Source organism: Stegostoma tigrinum, chromosome 1 (genome assembly GCF_030684315.1).
Source record: "Stegostoma tigrinum isolate sSteTig4 chromosome 1, sSteTig4.hap1, whole genome shotgun sequence".
In the NCBI taxonomy this organism is placed as follows: Eukaryota; Metazoa; Chordata; class Chondrichthyes; order Orectolobiformes; family Stegostomatidae; genus Stegostoma; species Stegostoma tigrinum.
The window spans coordinates 60462125-60490027 of NC_081354.1; the positions used below are offsets into that span (position 1 = coordinate 60462125).

A 27903-nucleotide genomic window follows, 5' to 3' on the forward strand; every position below is an offset into this window, starting at 1 on the left:
CCACGATCCGCATGACAATGTCAATCGCCATGCATGGAACTTAAGAGTGGCTGAATGCAGCTTACAGGGAATGTTGCTCTGTATCCAAACATAAATTACATGGTACATTCTGACAGACCCAACCCTTTAATTAATAAAAATCATTCAGACAAACAGTACTGAACCAAATCCTAAGCCTTGTTGGACACAAGTGGAAACCTTTTTCCACCGCGAGGACGTCCAAGGGCATTACACTTTGCTTCCTTTCTTTTTCATTCATTCATGGGATGTGGGTGTCCCTGACTGGACCACTATTTCTTGCCCATCCCTAATTGCCAAAAGGCAATTAAGATATAACTAAATTACTGTGAGTCTGGAGTCTCATGTAAGCCAGAGCAGGTCAGGATGGCAGAATTCCTTTCCTAAAAGACATTAATGAACCAAATGGAGTTTTCCAAACAATCAGTTACAGTTTCATGGTCATCATTAAATTCTTATTTCCAGATTACAATTGATCATCAAATTCTACCATCTGCCATGGGGAGGGTTGAAACTAGATTCACAGAACATTACCTGGGTGTCTATATGAATAATCTAGTGATATTACCACTTGGCCAACACCTACCCTTGTTCTAGTAACTGTCAGAGATTTGATGTTGCTACAGAATAAGTGATATGACTAAAAGGCTTACATTATCATTATTACTTAATACCTCATTATTTTATTTCCAAGGCTGGAAAATGATAGCACTGTTGATCAAAAGCATTTTAGTTGCATTGTCATGCCCATGAAGATTATATTAATTGTTCAATTTATGAAACCAGCACTATGCAATATAAAAAACATGTGAGATTTACACACATTGGAAAGATCAGACAGGTTGGGGTTTATATGTCTAGTAGGCTAAGGGGTGATTGAAGCGAGGTCTTTGAAGTACTGAAAGGATTTGATAAGATTTAAGGGGAGAAATTGATTTCACTTGTGATCTGGAAGTGAACTAGAGGCCATAAATATGAAATGGTCAGTAATAAATACAGTAGGGAGTTCAGGCGAGTGCTTGTTATCCAAACAGTAGTAAAAAATGTAGAACATCTAGAATGTTGCAACTGTACAAAACACTAGTGCGGCCTCATTTGGAATATTGCGTGCAGTTCTGGTTGCCCCATTACAGGAAGGATGTGTAAGCAAAGGAAAAGGTGCTGAGGAGATTTACCAGGATGTTGCCTGGTCTGGAGCGCAGGCCCTATGAAGAAAGGCTGAGGGATTTGGGTCTGTTCTCATTGGAAAGAAGGAAGCTAAGAGGGGATTTAATAGAGACATGCAAGATGATCAGAAGATTAGATAGGGTGGACAGTGAGAGTCTTTTTCCTTGGACAATGACTTCAATTTGTACAAGGGGGCATAGCTACAAATTGAGGGGTGATAAATTTAAGACAGATGTCAGAGGCAGGTTCTTTACTCAGAGAGTGGTAAGGGCATGGAACACCCTGTCTGCCAATATAGTTAACTCAGCCACATTAGGGGCAGTTAAACAGTCCTTGGATAAGCATATGGATGATGATGGGATAGTGTAGGGGGATGGGCTTAGATTAGTTCACAGGTCGGCGCAACTTCGAGGGCCGAAGGTCCTGTTCTGCGTTGTATTGTTCTATGTTCTAAAAGGATAGATGAGCTACACAGCACAGATTTATTTAAGGGGATACTAGAAAAGGAGATGAGGGGCAAAGAAATAGAAAGACGTGTTGATTAGATATACAGAGGAGTGGGAGGAGGTTTGTCTAAAGCAATAGCACTGGCATACACCCAGTTAATTTAAATTGCGCTGTACGTGTGTAATTAACTCTGGGAGACAAATTTGTTTGCGTACACAGTGGTTCTACAGAGCCTCACCTCAATTCCCCAAGGCCAGCAATGTGGTCTTCTATGATAATATCAATGCTTTGCCTGGGGAATCGATTTGTGTGCGTACAAATGCTAGAATGTGAATGAACATCTCCATTCTCAATGTAAATTGATCTAGTGCACAGCTGTGCAAAATATTCCAAGGATGTGAATAACATCAGGAAACAAAATAATTGGCCACATTACTAATGTATATAGATTTTTTTTTGTATATATTCCACAGAATTCAATTATAATAATATTTCTTAAAGGGATATGAACTGAGAAACTTTAGCCACCAGTATTTGTAAATAAACTGGCATTTCATTCTGGTCTTTAAGTGAATCTGTGTGGAGTGGGATCATAACTTGGACAATCATTTGACTAAATTATGTTGCATAAAATTTCCAACACAAAAACTGTTGACTTACAGGAAAGATAGAAGTTTTAACCCTTACCTTTCTCTACAGCTTCAGCGTGACATCGTCCTGAAAGAGAAAAGATGCAGCTTTCATTGAAAAATAATTATGACAGTGTTAGGCATGGGAAAAGACCACTTGACATTCATGGGAATGAAAACAGAGAAAAGTTGTGAAGACAACTAAATCACTATAGTCAGTTTTGTACTATCCTTAAAGTTAAAATTACCACCAGAGAGTTGAAACTTACTTAATAAATTACCACTACATTTGAGACACATGCTAGTGGATGGTTTAGAATGGTGGAAATGGCAGATTATACCCTCCCAAGGCTTGACAAGGGAGTGAATCGTTATGACGTATAAAAGTGGAGTTGTGACAATCAGATCAGCTACGATACTAGTAAACAGTAGAATAGGCACAATTGGCCAAATGACCTAACCCTGCTTTAATCATAAATGAATTTAAGATTTAATAAATGCTGTACTCAGGGCACTGCAAATGCATGCTTAAACACCAGTGACGAATTAGCTAAGGGCACTTGTCCTGATAACTTTGGATGTACAGGGGAAATTTAAATTTCTACCATGTAGGTTTGGTTAAAATTATATTCCCTAAATAAACAAACCTTTTCTTCTGTTCCTTTTAACATTGCTGCACTAACTCATTCCAGTAAGTGTGCTGGTAGGAATTCTAAAGTTCCCAAGACTGTGAGGAAGTAACTGAACAGTGGTCCAGCAATTCCTAATAAAGGGGCATAGAGTAGTATCTTGGCTGCTTAGCTTTGACTGTATTTATCCTGTAAGCAAAAAAAAAATGAACCACAAACGTTTCCAAGGGAATATGCTAGTGGGTGAAGAATCCAACAAAATCTAAAGGTATGAAAAGCCTTAATGGGAAGGCATCATTTAAATCAACCCTCTGCTAATTCTGTTTTTATGTTCTCTGTAAAATTTATAAACTGGCAGGGTTAAGTAATAATTTAGCAGCAGCAGATTGCAGTTGGGGAGATGAGGAAATGCTTTCCAGCAATCAGAATAGGAGGGAAGCGCAGGGCTCATAAGGGACCAGAGTGGTGGGCTGTGTATGGATAGGGAAAATCTGGGCAAAGTCCTCAATGAATATTCTGTATCAATCATCACAACCGAATCGGATGATGCAGGCTTAGGCATTGGTGAAAGTTGTGAAATTTAGAAGAAATAACATAGAGAGGGGAGGAGGTACTAAAGGTTTAGCCGATGTAAAAGTGCTTAATCTGCAGGTCTGACTGAGATGTATCTTAGGTCATTGAAGGAGGCAAGGGAGAAAACATCAGAGGTCCTGGCAGTAATTTTTAAATCCTTTTTGGCCTTGGGTAAGGTGCTAGAGAAAGAGGGGTCTGCTAACATTCTTAAAGGATAGATCAAGAAATTACAGACCAGTCAGTCCAGCCTCCGTATTCTTGAGGTTATTGGAAAATATTGCAAGTTTAGAATATATCTGCACTTGGTGAGATAGAGGTTGATCAGGGATAATCACTGTGGATTTGTCAAAGGTCATGTTTGACAAATTTGATCACATTTTTCAAGAAGTAACCAACATTTGTTGATTTGGCTAATGCATTTGATGTGGTCTACATGATCTTAGCCAGGCTTTTGACAAGGTACCTCCAAGCAGGCTGGTCAAGAAAGTTAAGTGCCCATGGGATCTAAGGAAAATTAGCATATTGGATACAGAATTGGCTGTGAGGGAGGAAGCAGAGGGTGATATTAGAGAGATGTTTCTGTGACTGGAATTTTGTTTCCAGTAGAATTCTTCAGGCCTCTATGGTGGGACCCTTGTTGATTGTGGTGTAAGTTAATCACTTGGACATCAATGTAGGGGCTATGATCAAGAAATTTGAGAATGACATGAAAATTGGTTGTGTTGTAACTAGAGAAATGATAATGTAAACTGCAGGAAGGTACAGATGGACCAGTCAGTTAGTCAAAACAGAGAAAAATCGAATTCAACCTGGAAAAGTGTAAGGTAATGCACTTAACAAAGCAAAAGATTACATTATGGATGGTAAGACTCTGGAAAGTACTGAAGATCAGAGAGACCACAACATGTTTATCCACAGATTCCTGTAGGGAGCACAGCCGGTAGATAAGATGGTTAAGAAGGAATATAGGATGATTGCCTTTATGAGCCAAGGTAGAGAATACAAGGAATTAATGTTAGAGCTGTGTGGACAGCTGGATTAATGCATGCAGTTCTGATCATCACATTATAGGAAAGATGTGATTACACTAGAGATGATGCAGAGGAGCTTTACCAGGATGCTGCCTGGGCTGGAGGTTTTGAACTGTGAGGAAAGATTGGATATTTTGGGGTTATTTTCCTTGGAGAAGCAAAGGCTACAAGAGGATGTGATATGGTTATATAAGATCATAAGGGGCACAGATAGGGCAGATGGGAAAGCACTCTTTTTCTGTGAGTGATGGGGTCAATAATCAAGGTAATAGGAGAAATGTTTCATTTCTTGGAACTGTGACTGAATCAGAAACTCTCATATTTAAGCAGTATCTAGATATTCACTTGTGTTGCCATAGCATTCAGGGCTATGGGTCAAAAATGGGAAGATGGAATTTGTGAGCTCAGAACTTTATTGACTGGTGGGGGATACAATGGGCCAAATGGCTTAATTCTATGTCCATGAGTCAGTAAGTATGAGGTTACTAGTCAATCTGTCATTAAATCTCACATAAATCAGTGAATATTGTCACTCTCTCACCATTCTGGTGATTGCTACTTTTCTATGTCTTTCTTGCCATGTCTCTATATCTCTATTTTTACTTGTTCTTTTAACTCCTGCTTTTGCTTCTCTACCTGGCCTACCGACTCCACTGTTTTTAGAGAGGCAGCTATAGTAAACATGTGTTTATGGTCCACTCCCTACTGTTGCTCCATCACTCAGGTTGCCCCATCCACTTTGCTCCTGTTATGATAACTACCCATTCTCGTTATCACCACCCATTCCCCTCAGTCTGAGCTCCATCCATTGTCACCAGGAAGATGAATAATTAATTTCAAATTAACTTCAAAGCTGCTAAATGCGGAAACATGTCCCAGACATTTTTCACTCACAAATTATTAAATGTTTTAAGCTAAATTGATTTGAAATCTGATCACTCACAAAATTATTCAATATGAACTCTTCCTCAGTCAAGTCTGATATTTGTCTTCCAGTTTTAATTTTAATTTGAATAATTACTGGGTAGGAAACAGTTCAAATTAAAGAATCAAATTCCTTCAAGCTGACTAAATGATACTACATGATGTATTCTTGAGAAATAAGGTGTATTGTAAGTGCTCAGACTTCACGAATCAACTCACAAGGTTTCAGCCCTGGCTGAAACTATCAAGTTCATTTCAGAGATTTGTTTGTGATATCAGGTTTTCAAGTAAAAACTTAATTAAAATAATTGAAAAACACAAAGACAATACAGTACAGCATTTCATTGTAACTTTTTAAGGATGTTGAATGTAAAATATTCTGAGAATAAAAATGTTCAATGGATTTCCAGAACACATTTCATGTGATTTGTGGGATCCTGCTGAGCAAGTTAGATAATCTCACTAAAAAGGCCTACGTTTTGCAATTTGAATCAGAGCAAACTGTTAACATTGCTGTTGCTACGATTGTCATAGTGACAATTTTTGCATCCTCACAAGCAAAGTTAAATGAGGAAATCGAAAGATTTGTGTTAATGATTCCACATCCCTCAATCTAAGATTTTTAAAGAAGCTAGCTACCCCTTCTGAATAAACTGCTTTCAATGATATATGTAATTTACAAGTAATGCTCGCATAGTACAGTCTTATTCTAAAGTTTTTTTTTCTGTCAGTTTATTGTACTGAAAACTTACCTTTTTTCCTCTTTATAGATGTTGATAGGCCATGTGTATATTTCTAACATGTTCATAAATAGTGCTTTGTTCTCTCTGTGACAGCAATGTTAGCTACATATTGATTTGTGACTAAATTGTCAGAGCTACATCTTCTTTTCAGCTAACAGTTGTCCTACAAGGCATTGTGGATTGTCACTTTTTGACTTGGTGATTGTTCAGATATGGCCACTTGAGCCTGTCCAAAAAGTTATTGTGATCAGACTGCGCGAAACAGAAACAAGGTGCTAGGAGGAAATAAATATGGAAATATAATGAACTTGCAGACTCCCGCGATCTCCTAGCAGATCGTCAAGGAGGCAGGATTACATGAAGGGTAAGGTGCAATGCAAGCTGCATATAGTCATTGAAAGCACAATGCAGATTAATTGTGCCAGAGACTCAGAATGTCTTGCCTCTGAAGAAGACTAAATCAATATAGGTAATAGATTAAAAATAGGAGCAAGAGTTGACCATACAGCCCTTCAAGACTCCTCCGCCATTTAGAATAATCATGGCTGAATCTTCAATCTCACCTGCATTTTCTAATGGCAGTATTTGGGAAGGGCATGTTCAGCTTAATTATTATCAGTGAGGTTACCAGTTTTCATTTAGAATGAATGTATTCTTTCCACTCTAAGTATAACATGTGTAGGCGGTCAAACAATAAAAAATCATTTTCTTATACCCTAAGTCTTGTTTCTAGAGTGATTCTGGTGGGATTCCCTCAGTGCAACCATTTCTGTGATAACAGGAAATTGATCATTGAAATGTGAAAATAATTAATATTTTCTTCAGCAGATAGTTATAACTGTGATTGTCTTTTAATATATCTTTGTTTGTGGGCTTTTGAAGGAGCGGGGAATCCACGGTAAAACATTTATTTTACTTTACATAATACACGATCCACCTTCCATCTTATAATATGAGAAAAAAAATTAACTTTGTTGCAAACTTCCAAGTAGTCCACCATATTTCACACAAAATAATTACTATATTAAGGCTTCTCTTGTCTCATCCAGGTTTATGGTTTAACTATGGAATGGCACAAGAGAAATCAAGGATGTCTCATTTGTTGTCAGTCTAGCTACTGTTGCAAAGATACTCAAACGTGGAAAATTATTCACTGAACTTGCAGGATGGATGTACGCTAACAGGCTTGCTGTTAGCTTGAAAAGATGTGGCTGGCTGCAGAAACAGCTTAGCCCAACACTGGAAGATTGAACAAAACAGGTTATTGATTTGTTGTTCCTAGTCTGAGATAAAATGTTTATCAGATGTGACAGTGTTTAGTAGGCACTATTGATTAAGAAATGGCACAGCATAAAAGAATGCAGCTAAGTAATTTCTTGAAAAAGAGAAAACTAATTCTTGTGGTTCACTTCAGACTTCATTGTTAACCATCACTAAGAAGCCATTTTTTTCAGAAAGCATCAAGTAATTGTTCACCAATGATCTTTGCTAACATTTTTAATTCTTCATTTGGACTTAACAAACCACTATTGTTAAACATTCTGAACTATCCATTGCTTGCAGTATTGAAAATAATGTACCTTTCTGAGATTAAACTTACTCAACTGAAAATATTTGTTCATTCCATTTTTAGTGTTAGCGTTGAATTCTCAATTTGTTCTTTTGAAATGATTTTATAACTCTTAATTTTATGTGCAAAAGGGCATTTAAATTATGAATGATATCCTCCTGATGATTCCATGTGCAAAACAGGACTTGGAATCATCAGGAGTAGGTGGTTGTAACAATGAACAATTCACTTGTCAATTACCATGTGCTTTATGATGGATGAGAATTTCTGACCTGCATTTATGTGGAATGGAAGGAAAATGGTGTGAAAATATACCATTACTAAATCAGAAGCTGATTTCTCTCTTTGATGCTAAACCAAGCCGTTGCCAAATAGTATCGTAATGTTTTCAACTGCAGACTAATAGACTGACACAATGGAACTTATTTCCTCACAGCAGGGGAAGTAGCAGAGACTCAAGGACCCACTTGTTGCAGCAGTGGACTTTACAGCAGCTCTCTAACTCAGCCAAAGCAGTGGTATCTACCTCCATGATTCCCGAGCAAACACAGAGTTTGGGCATGATGTCCTGACCCATTCGATGGAAGGGTTCCTATTTAAAGGGACACCAGCAGAAGGAGGTAATCTCCTGTGCAGATGAAGATTTGGAGATTGGCACATTAGCAGAATCCATGAGCACTGACAATGGGCATACTGGGAGCACTCACATACTTGGTAACATAACTATACATCATTCTGCAGCTTAGTGAATAGCAGCTACATTTGTTGAATTGTCAGCACTAACTGAAATGCCCAGACCTAGCAATCATACAGTCTTAAATCTTTGATAATGGGAACTGCAGATGCTGGAGACTCCAAGACAATAAAATGTGAGGCTGGACGAACACAGCAGGCCAAGCAGCACCCCAGGAGCACAAAAGCCGACGCCTCGGGCCTAGACCCTTCAGGGTCTAGGCCCGAGGCTTCGGCTTTTGTGCTCCTGGGGTGCTGCTTGGCCTGCTGTGTTCGTCCAGCCTCACATTTTATAGTCTTAAATCTTTCCCTGTTTCAGTTCTATTTCATATCTAATATCTCCCACAGGCCCTTCAATGTTGACAGAAAAACTGAGGTCAGAAGAGACTGGGATGTTCTCAGAAAACTCTGAGAGTAGCACTATCACATGTTTAATCGTATCCTACACCAGCACAGGAACATAACCTCAGTGACTCATTGAAAAGAATGTTAGATTGTCATATGATGAACTGTGTATTGTTATTTATGGGTCTGAATGGTCTGAGGGGTTAATGTTTTATTGAGTGTAGCATGCACCACCATTTCATTGTGCCATGAGTTTAGAAGGAACTTGTAAGAGACATACCTGGGGCTGGCGTGCTTCTAACGGTGTCTGCAATAACATAGGTCATATTCATATAATTTATATATAGATGTAGGAATGCAATAAACTTCATATTGTTTATGAAGCACGACTCTTCTAGTTAGGCCAGCAAGTTGGCTATCCTGATCAACACTAGACCATTTCAGTCTTGAAAGAGTTCACACAGTATCATTGTGGATAAGAAACAGTGTAATCACACATAGTGAGCATCATGTTTCCAAATGCTGCTAGCTAAGGGAAATTAGACTCCAGAACTTCAAGAAAAAAAAGGGAAAAACATATTAGTGACCCAGAAATCCTTAAATGAAACAGATAGTACTGATTGCTAATATCAGCAAACACCACAAACCTCATGGCAACAGTCTACACAGAAGCATAGTTCAAAGGATTACACAGGAAGCATTTTCAACCTCATAAAGGATGCACAGGAACAGGAAAGATTGCTATAGCTAAGGCAAGGGGAGAAGGCTGTATAATGTGATGATAGTCATTGGGACCAATCGTGAGCCCATATTAAGCCAGCAAGCTTACCTGATTTCAAGGACTGTGTGTGTTAAGAAGAAAAAATCCCTTAGTGAAAATGGGAAATCTTATATAGCACTGGTAGAATAACACACAGATACCACGAGGTCGGGTTGGAAAAATGAAACTAATTGGGTCACACAAGAAAATTTGAATGTTCCAATAGCTGAAAACCAGGGAAATCACCAAGCTGCTTAAAGCAGATAAGAGTTAGGCATTTTAATGGAGGATGTGATTTGATTCCAATTCAGCAATGTTTTCAGGAAACAAAGAGATACAGCGAGCACAGTGGGAGTCATAGCGTGACTTCAAAGTGTGGGAAAACGTTCATTACAGCCATGATGAGCAGAAAACTCTCCATTACAGCCACAAAGTAAAGGAAAACCCTCCACTCCAGCAGCAAAGTGTGGGAGAATGGCTACTAACATCAGGGAATAACAATCATAAAGAAGATGAATTATTCATTCATTGGGGTACATGAGAAAGCAGATCCATGATCTTATTGAATGGTGGGGCAGACTTCAGGGGCTGAAATGCTTACTCCTTTGACTAATTTGTAGGATTGTACGCTCACATTAAAACACATTTGAAAATACGGCATCAGAGATTGTTTCCATGAGTTTTAACTTTCACAGGTGGGCCATATAAAACTTAAAAAACACTCTTGAGGTACAGAATAGCTTCTAAACTAGACACCACGGCAAAATTTGAAGAAGCAAGTAGACTTCTGTACAAAATTGGATGTATAATGTATGATTTTACTGAATGCAAAGTATAAGTTGTGTGAGATAAATTTTAATTGTTTTTCAAAATCTTTTACAATTACTTCACCCTCAGAACTGATAAAAACTTCTAAAAGAACAAGATTTAACTGAAGAATACAGCATCCAGATAAATTTACAAACTGTGTTATTAAAGATCTCTACAGGCCAGTAGAGAATTGTGATTATGATGACTGAAAGTTAGAATTCATTCAAGACTGGACTGTTGTAGGTATTACTGGTGAATCATTGTCAGATTTATTACAGTTAAAAGAAGACCTGACTCCATAGAAATCCATTCAGGTGTTGAGTGATACAGAAGTCCAGAAGCAAAACAGATTGGTGTTATGAGGAAAAAAAAAATTGGCTCAGGAGATCTATAAAGTATATTAATTTCTGAATGTACAAAATCAAAAAAGGACACACTTGATGAGCCAATGCAGCAGGTGGGATATATCTGGAATCGATAGGTTGGGTCTGTACCCTCTGAAGTGGAGAGGAGTCGGAGGAGACGATATGGAAACAGACAAGATCCTGAGGGATCTTAACAGGGTTGATGTGGGAAAGACTTAATTGTTTAGATAGATAAGCTGCAGAGCTGGGCTGAGAAGTGGCAAATGGAGTTTACTGCAGACAAGTGTGAGGTGATGCACTTTGGTAGGAGTAACCAGAAGGCAAAGTACAGGGCTAATGGTAAGATTCTTAGTAGTGTAGATGAGCAGAGAGATCTCGGTGTCCATGTACACAGATCCTTGAAAGTTGCCACCCAGGTTGACAGGGCTGTTAAGAAGGCATACAGTGTTTTAGTTTTTATTAAGAGAGGGATCGAGTTCCAGAACCAAGAGGTTATGGTGAAGCTGTATAAAACTCTGGTGCGGCCGCACTTGGAGTATTGTGTACAGTTCTGGTCACCGCATTATAGGAAGGATGTGGAAGCTTTGGAAAGGGTGCAGAGGAGATTTACTAGCATGTTGCCTGGTATGGAGGGAAGGTCTTATGAGGAAAGGCTGAGGGACTTGAGGCTGTTTTCGTTAGAGAGAAGAAGGTTGAGAGGTGACTTAATTGAAACATATAAAATAATCAGTGTTAGATAGGGTGGATAGGGAGAGCCTTTTTCCTAGGATGGTGATGGCGAGCACGAGGGGGCATAGCTTTAAATTGAGGGGTGAAAGATATAGGACAGATGTCAGAGGTAGTTTCTTTACTCAGAGAGTAGTAAGGGAATGGAACGCTTTGCCTGCAATGGTAGTAGATTCGCCAACTTTAGGTACATTTAAGTCGTCATTGGATAAGTATATGGACGTACATGGAATAGTGTAGGTTAGATGGGCTTGAGATCGGTATGACAAGTAGGCACAACATCGAGGGCCGAAGGGCCTGTACTGTGCTGTAATGTTCTATGTTCTATGTTCTATTTGTAGGAGAATCTAGAACTAGGACTCACTGCATTAAAACAAGGGACTGCTTTAGGTTATAGAAAGATTTACTTTCCCAGAGACCAAAAGATGCAGGAGGAAAAGTAGGTCATTCAGTCTATCGATTCTGCTCTGCCGTTCAATGACATCATGGCTGATCTGATAAGCCTCAACTCCACTTTCCTAAATTCTCCGTATAACTCTTGATGATTAAAAATCTGTTTATCCTAATTTTGAATACATTAATGACCCAGCCTCAATGGCATCTGTGGTAAAGAATTTCACAGATTGAATACCCTCTGAGAGGAAACAATTCTTTCCTCATCCCTATCTTAAATGGACAGCCCCTTCCCCTGATATTATGACCTCTGGGGTTGGTCTGTCCCGCCATGGAAAACAGCCTCTATCCATCTACCCCATCAAGCACCCAATGAATCTTACTAGTTTCAATAAGGTTGCCTCTCATTCCTCTATATTCCAAAAGGTACAGACCAAATTCACTCGACCTCTCCTCATAAGATAGTACCCCCACCCCCAAATGTAGAATTAGCCACATGGACTTTCTTTGGATTGCCTCCAATGTCACAGTATCTTTATTCAGATAAGGGGTCCAAAACTGTTTGCAGTATTCCAGATGTGGTCTGACAAGTACGTTGTATAGTTTTAGAAAGAACTTCATGATTTTTATATTCCATTTCCTTTGGAATAAAAGCCAACCTTCCATTTGTCTTTGCTATTACCTGCTGAACTTACAAATTAGCATTTTGTGATTCATAAGCTAGAACTCAAAGTCCCTCAGTGCTGCAGCTTTGTGCTGCGTTTCTGTCTTTGAATAATATTCAGCTCCTCTATTTTTCCTACCAAAGTGCAAAACTTCATGTTCTCCCACATTATATTCCACCTGCCAGGCTTTATAACCCCCCCCCCCCCACCACCAACAGAAATTGCTTATATCCCTCTGGAGACTCTTTGTACCATACTCACAACTTGACTTCCCATTTCTTTTTGTGTCATTTGCAAACTTTTCGATAGTACATTAATTTCCATCATTAGTCATTAATATACGTTGTAAATACTTGTGGCCACAACACAGATCTCTGTAGAATTGCATTAGTTATAAGTTGTCATCCTGAAAATGCCCCCTTTATCCTAAATCCCCATTAGTTAGCCAATTCCTCGATCCATCCTAATGCACTACGCCTAACACCATAGGATCTCATCTTATTAAACAGCCTTATATGCGGTACATTATCATACAACCTTTGGAAATCAAGATATATCATATCTACTGGTTCTTTTTGATCGATCCTGCCTGTTGCCTCCACGAAGAGCTGTGATTCATAGCTCATAGGATCCCTATAGTGTGGAAACAGGCCCTGTGGCCCAACAAGTCCACACCAATCCTCAGAGCACCCACCCAAACCCATTCACTTATAACCCACCTAATCTATACATCCCTGAACACTACGGGCAATTTAGCATGGCCAATCCACCTAGCCTGCACATCTTTGGACTGAGAGAGGAAGCCGGAGCACCCAGAGGAAACCCACGCAGACATGTGAAGAATGTGCAAACTCCACCTCGTCACCCGAGGGTGAAATCGAACCCGGGTCCCTGGTGCTCTGAGGTAGCACTGCTAACCACTGAGCCACCGTGCTGCCCCAAAGTGATTGATGGGCGTGATCTCCTCTTCAAGAAGTCATGCTGACTGTACTTGATTTGATTAAGTATTTCTAAGTGCACAGTTATTTCATCCTTTATAGTAGACTCTAACATTTTCCAAATCACAGATGGTAAGCTTATTGCCCAATTGTTATGTGACTTTTTTTTATCTCTCTTCCGTTTTGACAAGGGGTGTTACATTGAGACTTTTCCCAAATCTAAAGATACTGAAAGGTTTCAGCCAGTGCACCCAACACTATCTCTATAGGTACATTCTTTAAAATTCTACATTGTAACCCAACAGACTCCAGCCCAAGACGTTTCTCCGGTACACTTTACTCTCATAATAGTTATTGTATTTATTCCTTCCCACCAACTCCAGTATAGCCCTTTATACAGTCATAGCACAGAAACAGACCTATCGGTCCAACTCATCTATGCCAGCCAAACATCCTTATCTGACCTAGTCCCATTTGCCAGCATTTGGCCCATATCTCTCTAAACACTTCCAATTTACATACCCATCCAAATGCCTGTTAAATGTTGTAATTACATTTGCTCCATGCAAAGGTCGATAAATCCCCAAGAACTGAATAGGTGTTACCCAGAACTTTGTAGGAAGCTAGGGAAGACATTGTTAGACACCTTGCTGAGGTATTTGTATCATCAACAGCCATGGATGAGGTGTCAGAAGACTGGAGGTTGACTAATGTGGTGCCTTTTTTTGACAAAAGGCTGTAAGGAAAACCCAGGGAACTATAGACTGGTGAGCCTTAAATCAGTGGTGGGTGACTTATTGGAGGGGCTCCTGAGGGTCAGGATTTACATGCATTTGGAAAGGCAAGGGCTGATTAGGGATAGTCAACACGGCTTTGTGCATGGGATATTGTCTTTCACTAACTAGATTTGAGTTTTTTGAAGAACTGACAAAGAAGATTGATGAAGACAGGTAGGCGTCGTCCACATGGTAGACTGTTGAGGAAGGTTAGATCACACAGGATTCAGGGGATCAAGCCATTTGGATACAAAATTGGCATGAAGGTAGGAGATAGAGGGTGGTGGTAGAGGGTTGCTTTTTGGACTGGAGACCTGTGACCGGTGGAGCGCCGCAATGATCAGTGCTGAGTCCACTGCTTTTCATCATTTCTATTAACAATTGGGATGTGAATATAGGATATATGATTAGTATGTTTGCAGATGACAGCAAAATAGTTGTTGCAGTGGACAGTAAATAAAATTATTTCAGAGTACAATGGGATGTTGATCACATGGGTCAATGGCCCAAGATTTGGCAGATGGAAGTTAATTTAGATAAATGTGAGCTGTTGTACTTTGGTAAGGCAAACCAGAACTGGACTTATACACTTAATGGTGGGGGACCCAGCGAGTATTACTGAACAACACACCTACAGTTGCAGATGCATAGTTCCTTGAAAGTGGAGTCACAGCTAGACAGGGTGGTGAAGAAGGCATTTGGCACGCTTGCCTTCATTGATCAGAACATTGAGTAGAGATCTTTGGACGTCATATTGCAGCTGTACAGAACATTGATGTGGTCACGTTTAGAATACAGCGTAGAATTTGCATCCCCCTTCTATAGGAAGGATGTTGTTAAACCTGAAAGGGTGCAGGCAATATTTGCAAAGATGTCACCAGAGTCAGAGTGTTTGAGTTATACGGAGAGGCTAAATAGGCCGGAGTATTTTTCCCTGGAGAGTCAGATGCTGAGGGGTGATATTATAGAGGTTTATAAAATCATGAGGGGCATAGATAGGATGAATAGCCAAGGTATTTTTCCTCAGATGATGGTGTCCAAAACTTCAGAACATAGGTTAAAGGTGAGAGGAGCAAGATTTAAAAAGGACCTGAGATGCAACCTTTTCATGCAGAGGGTGATGTGTGTATGGTTCATCCTCTGATTATTCAGTATTTTGGAACTATTAATGTCCCCTGCCATGAGGACTGATGCAAAGTATTTATCCAACTCAGAAACAAAACCAGAAATTGCTGGAAAAATTTAGCAAGTCTGGCAGCATCTGTGGAGAGAAAGTAAAGTTAATGTTTCGGGTCCAGTGACCCTTTCTTAAAGAGTCTGCCATCATCCATCATCCCTCATCTGTGATTTTTACTCAACTCCTCAGCTTGTTCCTTTTAGCCACCTGAGATCTCTTATCAAATCTGGCTCATTACACATTGCCATATCCAAAATAGCCTAATCTCTTGTTGAATCCACACCATATAGTTTTAAGAAACTGTCCCAAAAAAAGCTATGCTTTCTTCCATCGCTACCTTTATCAATTAGGTATTCTCAATCTACTTGAGGATTAAAGTCATGAATAATGTACTGCCTTTTTTGCATGCCTTTATTATCTGCTTGTTTACTTGCTGTCCTACAGAACATATACTGTCAGGAGAGCTGCAGACTGTTTCCAACAGTGAGTGTCTTGTACTCCTTTATTTCTTTATTACTCCTTTATTTCTTTCCTCCATTCTACATCATCCAACCCGAGAATATTTCTCGCTACCAAACTCAACCTATCTCCAATAAACAAAGATGCTTCACTACATTTCCCCATGCATGTTCTTTTGCAAAGTCACATTCTCCTGATTATTTAGTTCCCAGCTTTGATCTCCTTGTAGCCGTGTCTACATAATGATGATACTATCATACCCAATAAGTCTTATTTGTGGCACTAGTTCATTTATTTTGTTCCAAATACTATGTGTATTTAAGTAACGAGCCATAAATATTGTCTTATTTACTATGCTTTTTCCCTCTTTCTTCCTATTTTCTGATTTTTTTTAAGCATTAGAAACCGTTGACATGATACAGCATAGCTGACCCAAAGACACCCAAATGCCCTTTCTATTCCCATCTTCCAACACACGGCCCATAGCCCTGCAGCTTACAGCACTTGAAGTGCAGATCCAGGAACATTTTGAGAAAGTTTAGGGTCTCTAACTCCACTACCAATGCAGGCAGCCACTTCCACACACCTACCACCCTCTTTGTGAAAAAGTCTTTCCTCACGTCCCCTCTAATCCTTCTGCCACTCACCTTGAATCTATGACCACTAGTTTTTGAACTCTCTGCCAAGGAGAAACAAGTTCCTCCTGTCTTCTCTATCTCTATCACTCACAGTTTTGTCTACCTCAATCATGTCACCCCTCAGCCTTTTCCATTCCAAGGAAAACAACCCCAAGCTCTCCAATCCCTCCTCATATCTACAGTTCTCCAGCCTGGCAACATCCTAATAAATTCTCTCTGCACTCTCTCCAGAGCATTACGTCCTTCCTGTAATGTGGTGACTAGAAGTGCACTCAATATTCTAGTTGTGGCCTTACCAGTGTCATACATGTTTGTACACTCTCGTGTCCCATTCTGGACATCATTATTAAAATAGTTGCCTTACAATGCTGCCAGATCCTTTTTCTTTGTAAGCCTATGCATCCTATGTTCCCCACACCATGACACTCTAATTAGTGTTAAGTTCCCTCTACAGCCCTACTTATTAAATTCTCCAGACAAAGATCCCAGCAAAGTTCAAGTGAAGCCTGTTTAACTAGAACAGCTCTCCTCCACATCAAAATTCATGTCAGTGCCCCATGAACTGAATACCATTCCACCTATACCAAACTTTAAGGGCTGTAAGAGAGTTGTGTCTTTGAATTCTCACCATCAACAGGGGACAGGAGCAGAGTTTTGAATATTTTTAAAGCATACACAAGACCGGTTCTTGGTAAGTAAGGGGGTGAAGGGCTATCAGGAGAGCACAAGAATGTGAGATAATCAGATCAGCAATGATCTTACTGTTTGGTGCAGAAAGCTTGCAATGTCAAGTGGTCTAAACCAGCTGCTTATTCATATGTTCAGACCTGCTAACTCTGTGAAAACTACTAAAGACGTGATATCAAGCGCACACACACACACACACACACACACACACACACACACACACACACACACACACACACACACACACACAATTAAAAGGGGGATTTTCATTATAAAGATAGGCACGGGGATATACGGTTTAGAGTGTTTAGGTTGTCCTTAAGCAGAAGAATTTGAACTATGGCCCATCAGTAAGACTGAATATTGGAGTTATAGTTTCAGTTCTCTGTGTCATGAGTATTTTTTCCAAACAGTATTGTCACTTGGGAATTTATCTTCTTGAAAGACAGAAAATAACCTTAGCCTTTTTTTTAGTGCTCTATCCTTAGTTCCATCTCAACTCTCTGCCAAAAACAACTCCTTGATATATAATTCCTTGTCTGTATAACATCTCCAACGTGTAACCATTCTCTTAAAGGTATAAATCCAAATAGAAGGTAAAACATAAAGGCTGGGGAACTTGCTTGTTGATTTCATTGAATTTGGGGAAATGTTAATTTCAGCTCAGGTTGGGTTTCTTGGTTAATCCAAACACTGGCTGGTGCATAAATAATCACCTTCCAATAACGTGGCAGCGTCATCATATCTGGAAATGCAGTAAAAAATAGGCCTTTATGTACATTTAAATAATACATAATTTAAAGAGCTGACTGCTGCCAATCATAAAAGGCAGTCACTGACACAGGAAAATCGATAAGTGAGGACATTAGCGATCATTTTCGTGCAAGTGTTTACTCATGATTATTTGATGTGAGGTAGGTTTGACAGTCTATGTCTACCTGTCAGTTTCACATATCTGGACTTGCAAGACAAACAACAAGCAAGCCAATGAATTAGAAAGGTTTGAGCTGAGAAACTGAAGAGCTGCAGGCACAGCCTAGTGCGAAGCTCCTGCTCAAGTACTTCCCTCCGAAGAGAACTTTCAATGCTTGATGAGCAGTTGCCAACTTCTTGCAAAGCACTTCATCTGTCCAGTGTTTTAGTCACCTCCAGCTTTCTTTCCCGGGTCCCAGCCATCACCATGAATCAGATGCAGGCAAAGCAGTTTCTTTCCAAACATCTGATGGGGAGTGAAAGGAGTCACAGTAATGATATCAATAAGACCCAGGAGCAGGACCAATTGTACTAGTCACTCCTCAGGTGCAGGCTGCTCTATGCTCCAGAGGGGATGGAGAAGCTAACCATGTACCACAGACACATCACCTTCCTCAGCACCTGCCTATGGAACCGGATCATCCCCAATGGACTACAGTCTACATTCAAGCCTTCCCAATTTGGCCCCAACCGTGACCACCTCTACACCCAGAACATTCAGAACCTTCAGAAGCGTTTCTCCCTGCGAGTCCTGAAACAGACACTCGCAGCCATGTGCCGGCATCTCTAAGCACTGCAATCCAGCCTGCCCCAGGTCAGAGCCTCCCTCTCCCAGACCTGCAAAGGACCCCTCCTGTTTTTTTATCCTCCGCAGGATCCACAGACTGAACACTCAGTTCTACTCAGCTTTACTGGACACCAAAAATCGTAAGTACAACAAACTCACTGGCTCCTGCCACCTTAAAAAGGATTCCTGCACCTCCCAAATCCTGAGCCTGTCCCTGCCCCTCCCCCACCATGCACCTGCCGCCATTGACCATGAGGACACGGCTGGTGACCCCACCGATGACATCACTTCCGCCACTGCCGGGCACACCAACTCCAGGACCGCGTGCACGACCGCTGCTGCAGTCACCGCCTCCACTTCCAGAACCAACACCACACACATCACCCTCACCGCTGCTGCTGCTGCCCACTCCGCTCCGCCCACAGCCGAGGGAACCCCGCCCACAGCTGACGCCGACGGAGCCCCGCCCACAGCCGACGACCTCAACGCTTCGCCCACAACCTCCACAGCCTGCAACCCCAGAGAAGACAGCCACACTGAGCTCTGCCGAATCTTCACCACCCCCCAGACCTCCCACTGACCGAGGACGAATGGTAAGTCCTAAGCAAGGGGCTCACCTTTGTCCCCCTACAACCACACATCAACGATTACCAGTCACGTTTGGACATCGAGCAATTTTTCCGCCGCCTTTGCCTCCACGCTTGCTTCTTTAACCAGGAACCTAACCTTCCCTCCACTGACCCCGTCAACTGCTTCCAACACAAGTCCTCCTCCTGGACACCAACCCCAGGCCTCCTACCCTCCCTCGACCTCTTCCTCTCCAACTGCTGTCGAGACACGAACCGCCTCAACCTCTCCACCCCTCTCACCCACTCCAACCTCTCCCCCTCAGAACAGGCAGCCCTCCGCTCCAACCCCAACCTCACCATCAAACCCGCAGACAAGGGAGGTGCAGCGGTAGTATGGTGCACTGACCTCTACATCACCGAGGCCAAACACCAACTCTCGGACACCTCCTCCTACCGCCCCCTTGATCATGACCCCACCTCAGAGCACCAAACCATCATCTCCAACACCATCCATGGCCTCATCACCTCAGAACACCTCCCACCCACTGCCTCCAACCTCATTGTTCCCAACCACACACGGCGCATTTCTATCTCCTTGCCAAAATCCACAAACCCGCCTGCCCTGGCCGACCTATTGTCTCAGCCTGTTCCTGCCCCACCGAACTCATCTCCACCTATCTGGACTCCATTTCTCCCCTTTGGTCCAGGAACTCCCTACCTACGTCCGTGACACCACCCACACCCTCCACCTCCTCCAGAACTTCCAATTCCCTGGCCCCCAACACCTCATTTTCACCATGGATGTCCACTCCCTATACTCCTGTATTCCTCTATGCAGATGGCCACAAGGCCCTCCGCTTCTTCCTGTCGCGCAGGCCCGACCAAACCCCTCCACCGACACCCTCACCCACCTAGCCGAACTCGTCCTCACCCTCAACAACTTCTCTTTCGATTTTTCCCACTTCCTACAGACAAAGGGGGTGGCCATGGGTACCCGCATGGGCCCAAGCCATGCCTGCCTCTTTGTAGGTTACGTGGAACAATCCCTCTTCCGCACCTACACAGGCCCCAAACCCCACCTCTTCCTCCGTTACATTGATGATTGTATCGGCGCCGCCTCTTGCTCCCCAGAGGAGCTCGAACAGTTCATCCACTTCACCAACACCTTCCACCCCAACCTCAAGTTCACCTGGGCCACCTCCAACACATCCCTCACCTTCCTGGATCTCTCTGTCCCCATCTCAGGCAACCAGCTAGAAATTGATGTCCATTTCAAGCCAACTGACTCCCACACCTACCTACAATACACCTCCTCCCACCCACCCTCCTGCAAAAATTCCATCCCCTATTCCCAATTCCTCCGCCTCCACCGCATCTGCTCCCAAGATGAGGCATTCCACTCCCGCACATGCCAGATGTCCACGTTCTTCGAGGACCGCAACTTCCCCCCTGTAGTGGTCGAGAACGCCCATGACCACGTCTCCCGCAATTCCCGCAACACATCCCTCACACCCCGCCCCCGCCACGATCCAAGAGGATCCCCCTCATTCTCACATACCACTCCACCAACCTCCGGATACAATGCATCATCCTCTGACACTTCCGCCATCTACAATCTGACCCCACCACCCAAGCCATTTTTCCATCCCCACCCTCGTCTGCCTTCCGTGACTCCCTTGTCTGCTCCACACTCCCCTCCAACCCCACCACACCTGGCACTTTCACCTGCAACCGCAGGAAGTGCTACACCTGACCCCACACCTCCTCCCTCACCCCCATCCCAGGCCCCAAGATAACTTTCCACATCAAGCAGATGTTCACCTGAACATCTACCAATGTGCTATATTGTATCCACTGTATGCAGTGTGGCTTCCTCTACATTGGGGAAACCAGGCGGAGGCTTGGGGACCGCTTTGCAGAACATCTCCGCTCAGTTCGCAATAAACAACTGCACCTCCCAGTCGCGAACCATTTTAACTCCCCCTCCCATTCCTCAGACGACATGTCTATCATGGGCCTCCTGCAGTGCCACAATGATGCCACCCTAAGGTTGCAGGAACAGCAACTCATATTCCGCTTGGGAACCCTGCAGCCCAATGGTATCAACGTGGGTTTCACAAGCTTCAAAGTCTCCCCTTCCCCCACCGCATCATAAAATCAGCGCAGTTCATCCTCTCCCCCCACTGTACCACACAACCAGCCCAGCTCTTGCCCTCCACCCACTGCATCCCAAAACAGCCCAGCCTGTCTCTGCCTCCCTAACCTGTTCTTCCTCTCACCCATCCCTTCCTCCCACCCCAAGCCGCACCTCCATCTCCTACCTACTAACCTCATCCCACCTCCTTGACCTGTCCGTCTTCCCTGGACTGTCCTATCCCCTCCCTATCTCCCCACCTATACTATCCTCTCCACCTATCTTCTTTTCTCTCCATCTTCGGTCCGCCTCCCCCTCTCTCCCTATTTATTCCAGAACCCTCTCCCCATACCCCTCTCTGATGAAGGGTCTAGGCCCGAAACGTCAGCTTTTGTGCTCCTGAGATGCTGCTTGGCCTGCTGTGTTCATCTAGTTTCACACTTTGTTATCTTGGAATCTCCAGCATCTGCAGTTCCCATTATCACTTCAGGTAGAGGAGATAAGATTTCCCAATGTGGGCTTCAGATTCAGAGTACCAGCTCACAGAGGATATCTGTGCACTAGTGACCCAGAAGATTAACATTTTCACAGCAATCTCCTACTGCTATTTGTAGCCTCCTGGAACAAAACTTTCATCCCAGTCAAGTCGAGAGGAATTCCAATACAGGTCTAGGATATGTTCTATTGGTTACCCCTTGACTGGATATTTACAAACTGTTTATTGGACAGTTGTGTTCTGACTGATTTGCTTTAGATAGACTTGACATCATTCTCATTAGATATGTTCACTGCCCACTGTTACTAGTTCATATCCAGCTTCAAGAAGAGCAAGTTTGAGACGTGCATATGCTCAACTGAAGCTTCTTGATGATAAATTATTTGTACATTTTTTTCTATCTGGCACTCTTTGTGTTGCAGAACTGCTTGTATTATGCCTTTCAAGCAACTCACCATCACCCTCTCAATGGTAACTAGGGACGGGCAATAAAAAACTGGCCTAACCAGCAACACACATGTTCCCATGAGTGCATATCGAAAGGAAATCTTGCTTGCTGCTCCCCCAGGCCCATGTTTTTGTCTCTACAACAGATAACTTCTGGATGTAGATATTTCTAGTCAACCTGCTCAGCGATGTTGCGGCACACCTCTTGAGCAGCCAAGACTTGAACACGAGCCTCCTTACTCAAAGATGGGGACACTACCACTGGGTCATGTTATTTTTAATCAAACTATTTGGCCATGCTATGAAAACACCTCCAGGGAAATTGGGACTTGGACATGAACTTTCTGGTTAAGAGGAAGATAATACTACTTTACCGCTAGAAGCTCATAACTGCGGGTTGTGTTCTTATGGTAACCAATCTCATAAGACAGTAACATTTATTCCTGGATGAATCTTAAACTTGATGAGATATTCACTAACACAACCAAGTTCTGTCATACTCCAGCTGGCTAGATCACCAATCTCCCTGAAGAATGCATTAGGCATCTTTTCTAATGCTCTCTGTTGTACTGTATGGCCATTTGTTTTTTTATGAAGGGGCATTTGGCTTTTTCTGCTCAGTAATTGTGTCCTACTTCTGCATATTTTCTGGAAATGGCATATAAGTTTACCTAATTATTTTTTAACGGATAGTTACTTCTTTTTTTGCCTGTGAGGCTTGTTTGTACCGTAATGCTGATATTGGCTTTTAGTAATTGCAGTCTGGCTTATAAATTAGATTGCCTATAGTGTGGAAACAGGTCCTTTGGCCCAACAAGTCCACACCGCCCCTTGGAGCATCCCACCCAGAACCATCCTCCTATAACCCACACACCCCTGAACACTATGGGCAATTTAGCATGGCCAATCCACCTAACCTGCACATCTTTGGACTGTGGGAGGAAACCAGAGCACCCGGAGAAAACCCATGCAGACATGGGGAGAACGTGCAAACTCCGCACAGACGGTCCCCCGAGGCTGGAATTGAGCCCGGGTCCCAGGTGGTGTGAGGCTGCAGTGCTAACCACTGAGCCAACATGCTGCTTATTATTTATTGTGATCAGAGATAATGGGAACTGCAGATGCTGTGGAATCCAAGATAACAAAGTGTGGAGCTGGATGAACACAACAGGTCTAGCAGCATCTCAGGAGCACAAAAGCTGACATTTCGAGCCTCGACCCTTCATCATAGAGTTTTTTTCCCTGAGGTTGGTCTGGAGGGAGGAGGGTAACTTATTCAGGTTAGGCATCCCTGGAAGAGGCTTTGCAGTGAGGTTAAAATTGTGATCAGAGATAATGGGAACTGCAGATGCTGGAGAATCCAAGTTAACAAAGTGTGAAGCTGGATGAACACAGCAGGCCAAGCAGCGTCTCAGGAGCACAAAAGCTGACGTTTCAGGCCTAGACCCTTCATCAGAGAGGCTCTCTGGTGATGTAAGCCCGAAACATCAGCTTTTGTGCTCCTGAGATGCTGCTTGGCCTGCTGTATTCATCCAGCTTCACACTTTGTTATCTTCGCTTATTATTTATGTTGATTTATCATGTGCATTAGCTTGTCACATTTGTCTTCATAACCTGTTGGATTCTGTTGTTTTCCTGTGATAGAGTATTCTTCTCACTCTTTGTTTGGGATTCTTCCTGCTTTCTGGTTCCACTGAATTGCTCTCTCCTCAGTCAAGCCTTCTTTAAACCTTCTGCACTGACTACCAACTCCTTTCAAGATAGGGCAACCTCATAGAAGGTTAAACACAGCAGGACACTGAATATGAACTGGCCCACACTAACAGGCTGCACAGTCTGACTGCCACTTTACACAGGATCAAACAAAGCCTTGCTTTGGTAGCTGCATGACACAGTGATGCGCAATGAAGTGTTCCCCTGTTCTCTACTAGCACTGAATTGTAGGTGAGCCAGGAGAAGGAGGGTGGGGAAAGGGTTATGGAAATGACACTTCCACCCCACTCAGATAAAAGACCATGTGCTGCCTTTTTCCCTGTGCCGCTACAGCTGGGTTAGTGTTTATTGTGTTCTCACATGCTCTAAATCCAGACGATATCTGCCTTGCATATTCCATCTCTTGGAGCAGGGAAACAAGGAGCCTTTCTCCACATCCTGCTTAAATCACAGGCATAGCATTGCCTGAAGAGTGATAAAACAGGTGGAGGAAAACTATAGTTGTTAAGGGGTTTACTAGGATGTGTGAAACTATGTAAATGTTGGTTAACTGGTGAAATAGTTAATGAAGAATGATTGTCTTCCTCTCTTCATTGTAATATTGTGATTCTCCGATAGACAAAAGGCTCAAATAGGAAGGTGTGCCCACACTGTGCACTTCATTCTCCACCTCATCTTCCTCCTTCTCATCGGAAGATGATCGGTGCTCTTTAGCTTCTTCTTCCTACCCCTCCAATATTCTCTACAGTGCCATATTGTGCAGAGTGCAGAGTGCAGTAGGTCACTCCCAATCTTATCACCCTTGCTACTGCAGGTGAAGGAACAGTCTCAGAACCAGCTTGATCTCTTAATCCCATTTCAGGCAACACAATCCTTAAGACCATTGTGTTGATGCGGTGCCTGTAATATCACTCCCTATTATCATTTGAAGATCTCTTGACAGGAAGCAGCAGGCAGCGCCTCTGTGAACAGGCCACGTCTCCAAGGAACGACCCATTTTGTTTGCTTGTGGGGGTGGGGGGGGTGGTGTGTTTCAAATATCTGTTATGTTACGCAACTGGTGCAGAATGTAGGAATTGAATAGCTATTGGGAGATCCTGCACACAAATAATAAACTGACAGTGGGCAAAAGACCATCCTCCATGAACTACATTGAGGTTCTCTTACAGCAACCAGACCTACCTGGCTACAGATATTCTTCACAATGGCTGGAAACAATGGTTGGAGGGTGTCACAATCCCTCCTGGAAATACAAGGGGTTATCTGATGCTGCCTTGCTCCATGTGTAAAGTCAATGATTCGCTGATCAGTTGAAGAATCCAGCAAATTCAAGGGCTGTCTGCATTAGAGATCGTAGGAACTGCAGATGCTGCAGAATTTGAGATAACAAGGTGTAGAGCTGGATGAACACAGCAGGCCAAGCAGCATCAGAGGAGCAGAAAGGAAAATTTCTGAAGAAGGGTCTAGGCCTGAAACGTCAGCCTTCCTGCTCCTCTGATGCTGCTTGGCCTGCTTTCTGCATTGGTCTGGTCAATGCCAAAGTGCATACAGTGTACAGCCTTGACAAACATGACACTTATGAGCTGGGAGACAGGCCTGGGGTTACTCTGTGAGTTATGGGATCCTGGATATGCCCTGAGCTGATGCCTCAAAGAACTGGAGGTGAAGAAACCCAAGGTTATGATGGCCTTGACATCAGATGGGCACCTGACACCCTTGGGAAGAGGTTCTATATGGCAGCACATGGTAGTAATGAGTTTCTGTGAAGTACTCTTTTTCCGGCCCATTGTGCAAGCTGATCCTCTGTGGATCTTGTTTGGAAGGGTATTACCTCCCGTGAGCTACAGATCTGTGGTGACACCCTTTCCCCTGCAGAGCAATATGTGACAGTAGAGAAAGCAGCTACAGTTCCTTTGGTGCTCCTGCTGTTGCTGGTCCCTTTGACCCCAAGAGGCCAATGTAATGGCTCTACAAGCCACTTTCATTCTGTTGTACAGCCTGAGAGTAGGCAAATTAACAGCAAGATTAGTAATCCCCAAGCTAAGTTAAATGACTTCCAAAATGTTGTCCCAATTCTGTAAATCAGGGAAATTACACTCTCAAGACAAATGCTGGGAGTTCACTTCTTTCCTGCTCAGTACTCCTGCGGCTGTTTAATTTCTCCACATATGTCAGATTGGTCAGTGCAAGGCCATAATTCTCTCCTTAGGAGAGCTTTCCATTTCATAGCCTGGGCCAAGCAATGTGGCCAGAGTGTAATTTCCACAAACAGGTCAAACGTCTCCAATGGGCATATCCTGATGGTGGTGCCCTAATGATTGCCAACCAGTAGAGGCTGCACCTTGCTCTCTGGTAGAGATGCCACCCTCCTAAGGCTGCAGGGTCCCTGATTGAATCTGTGTGGTGATTGGAACGAGGTCAGTCAGCTGGACCTCATAGAATATGAGTTCCCTGATTGGGGCTGTTAACCAATCATGGAGCCCTGGCTGACCGGCATAAACAGGAGTGTTAGGTTCTGATCATTCTAGGAGGAAGCTCTGAGCTAGCTGGATTAGTGTCATGTAGTATGCACGAATAAATAAAGGGTAGTTTACCTGGGCAGTTAGAATTGGGGTGTCTCTCCACCACAGCTGCTGCCAACCTACAGAGCTTTTCCAGCGTTTTCGTATTTTTGTTCCCGACCAATGTTGATTTTTCGTTCAGTCAGTGGGATAATTAAATGAGAGTTGTGTTTAGCTTAGACATTATTACATTTTACCATGAAGGCACTAGGTGGCAGCAGAAACTTCTGTTCAAGCCTGACAAAGTGGGCAAACGAACAAAAGGCAGCGTAGTTGAGACTTTTGACTGTCTTCACGGACCGAAGCAGAACCAAAATCTCAATTTTGGCTCGGAGCTTAAAATGTCACTTGTACATTTCGCTTTGTCTTCATGCTTTAGAAAATCTTTCTCTGCCTTTGAGCAGAGACGAAAACTATCAGTTTTGTTCAAAAAAAAGGAATTCGCGTGGGACCCGATATAAATTTGTACGTTTATCCAAAGTGGCAATGTACTTTTAGATTATGCAAAAGGAATTCGGGAATGATGAATGAAAACCGAAAGAACCGCGGATGTTGTAAGTCTGAAACAAAAACAGAAATGTTTTTTTGTTTCGGCAACAATAAACATTGTCTTTGCGGTTCTGCAATGGTTGATTCCACTTCAGCTTTCCAAAGGAACGTGGAAATGAGACAATCAGTCATGATACACTGTCGTGAATTCAGTCCTTCCCATTGGAATTGAAACCAAAATTCTGGTTTCAGTTGTTTGTCTGAACCAGTCCCCGCTTCAATGCTGACAGACAGGGGTCTCTGAGAAACTTCAACTCATTTCTTCAGCAGCCTGTGAGCATCTGGAGGAAGCAGCGACGGGAGTGCTCACTCACCCTCTCTCGGTGAGATACAGCACCCATGTGCCTGAGAGTGTGCGAGGCAGATGTGGGCGCGGACTGAAGAGGGAAATGTTTTACTGTTAAAGCGAACCTCAGCGGCGGGGATACGGTGACTTCAGGATCCAGTCGGTGTGCCCTCTAGAAATAAATAGCATTTTTTTTGGGGGGGGGTGGGGGTGGGGTGGTGGCAACGTGAAAGGTTTCTTTGACGTTTTTTTGTTTGCGCGCTCCAGTGTTACAAAACCGCCACGGAGACACCGACGCCCAGGCACACTTTTTTTTTCGAAAAAATCATCTTGCGGACTAATGTGCAAACTCTAAATGTTTAAAGCATTTGCGTATCTCAACGAATTTCCACTTTCGGTAGTTGTA

The 27903-nt window shown here is 42.8% G+C and overlaps 1 protein-coding gene across 1 annotated transcript in view; it reads right to left on the bottom strand.

Moving 5' to 3' along the window:
- Nucleotides 1-27903, bottom strand: part of cpz (carboxypeptidase Z) — a 55908-nt gene that overhangs the window by 26508 nt on the left and 1497 nt on the right. The window contains exon 3 of the mRNA XM_048540688.2: nt 2320-2349. Within this exon, the coding sequence (XP_048396645.2) occupies nt 2320-2349 (30 nt within the window). The remainder of the gene's footprint in view (nt 1-2319; nt 2350-27903) is intronic.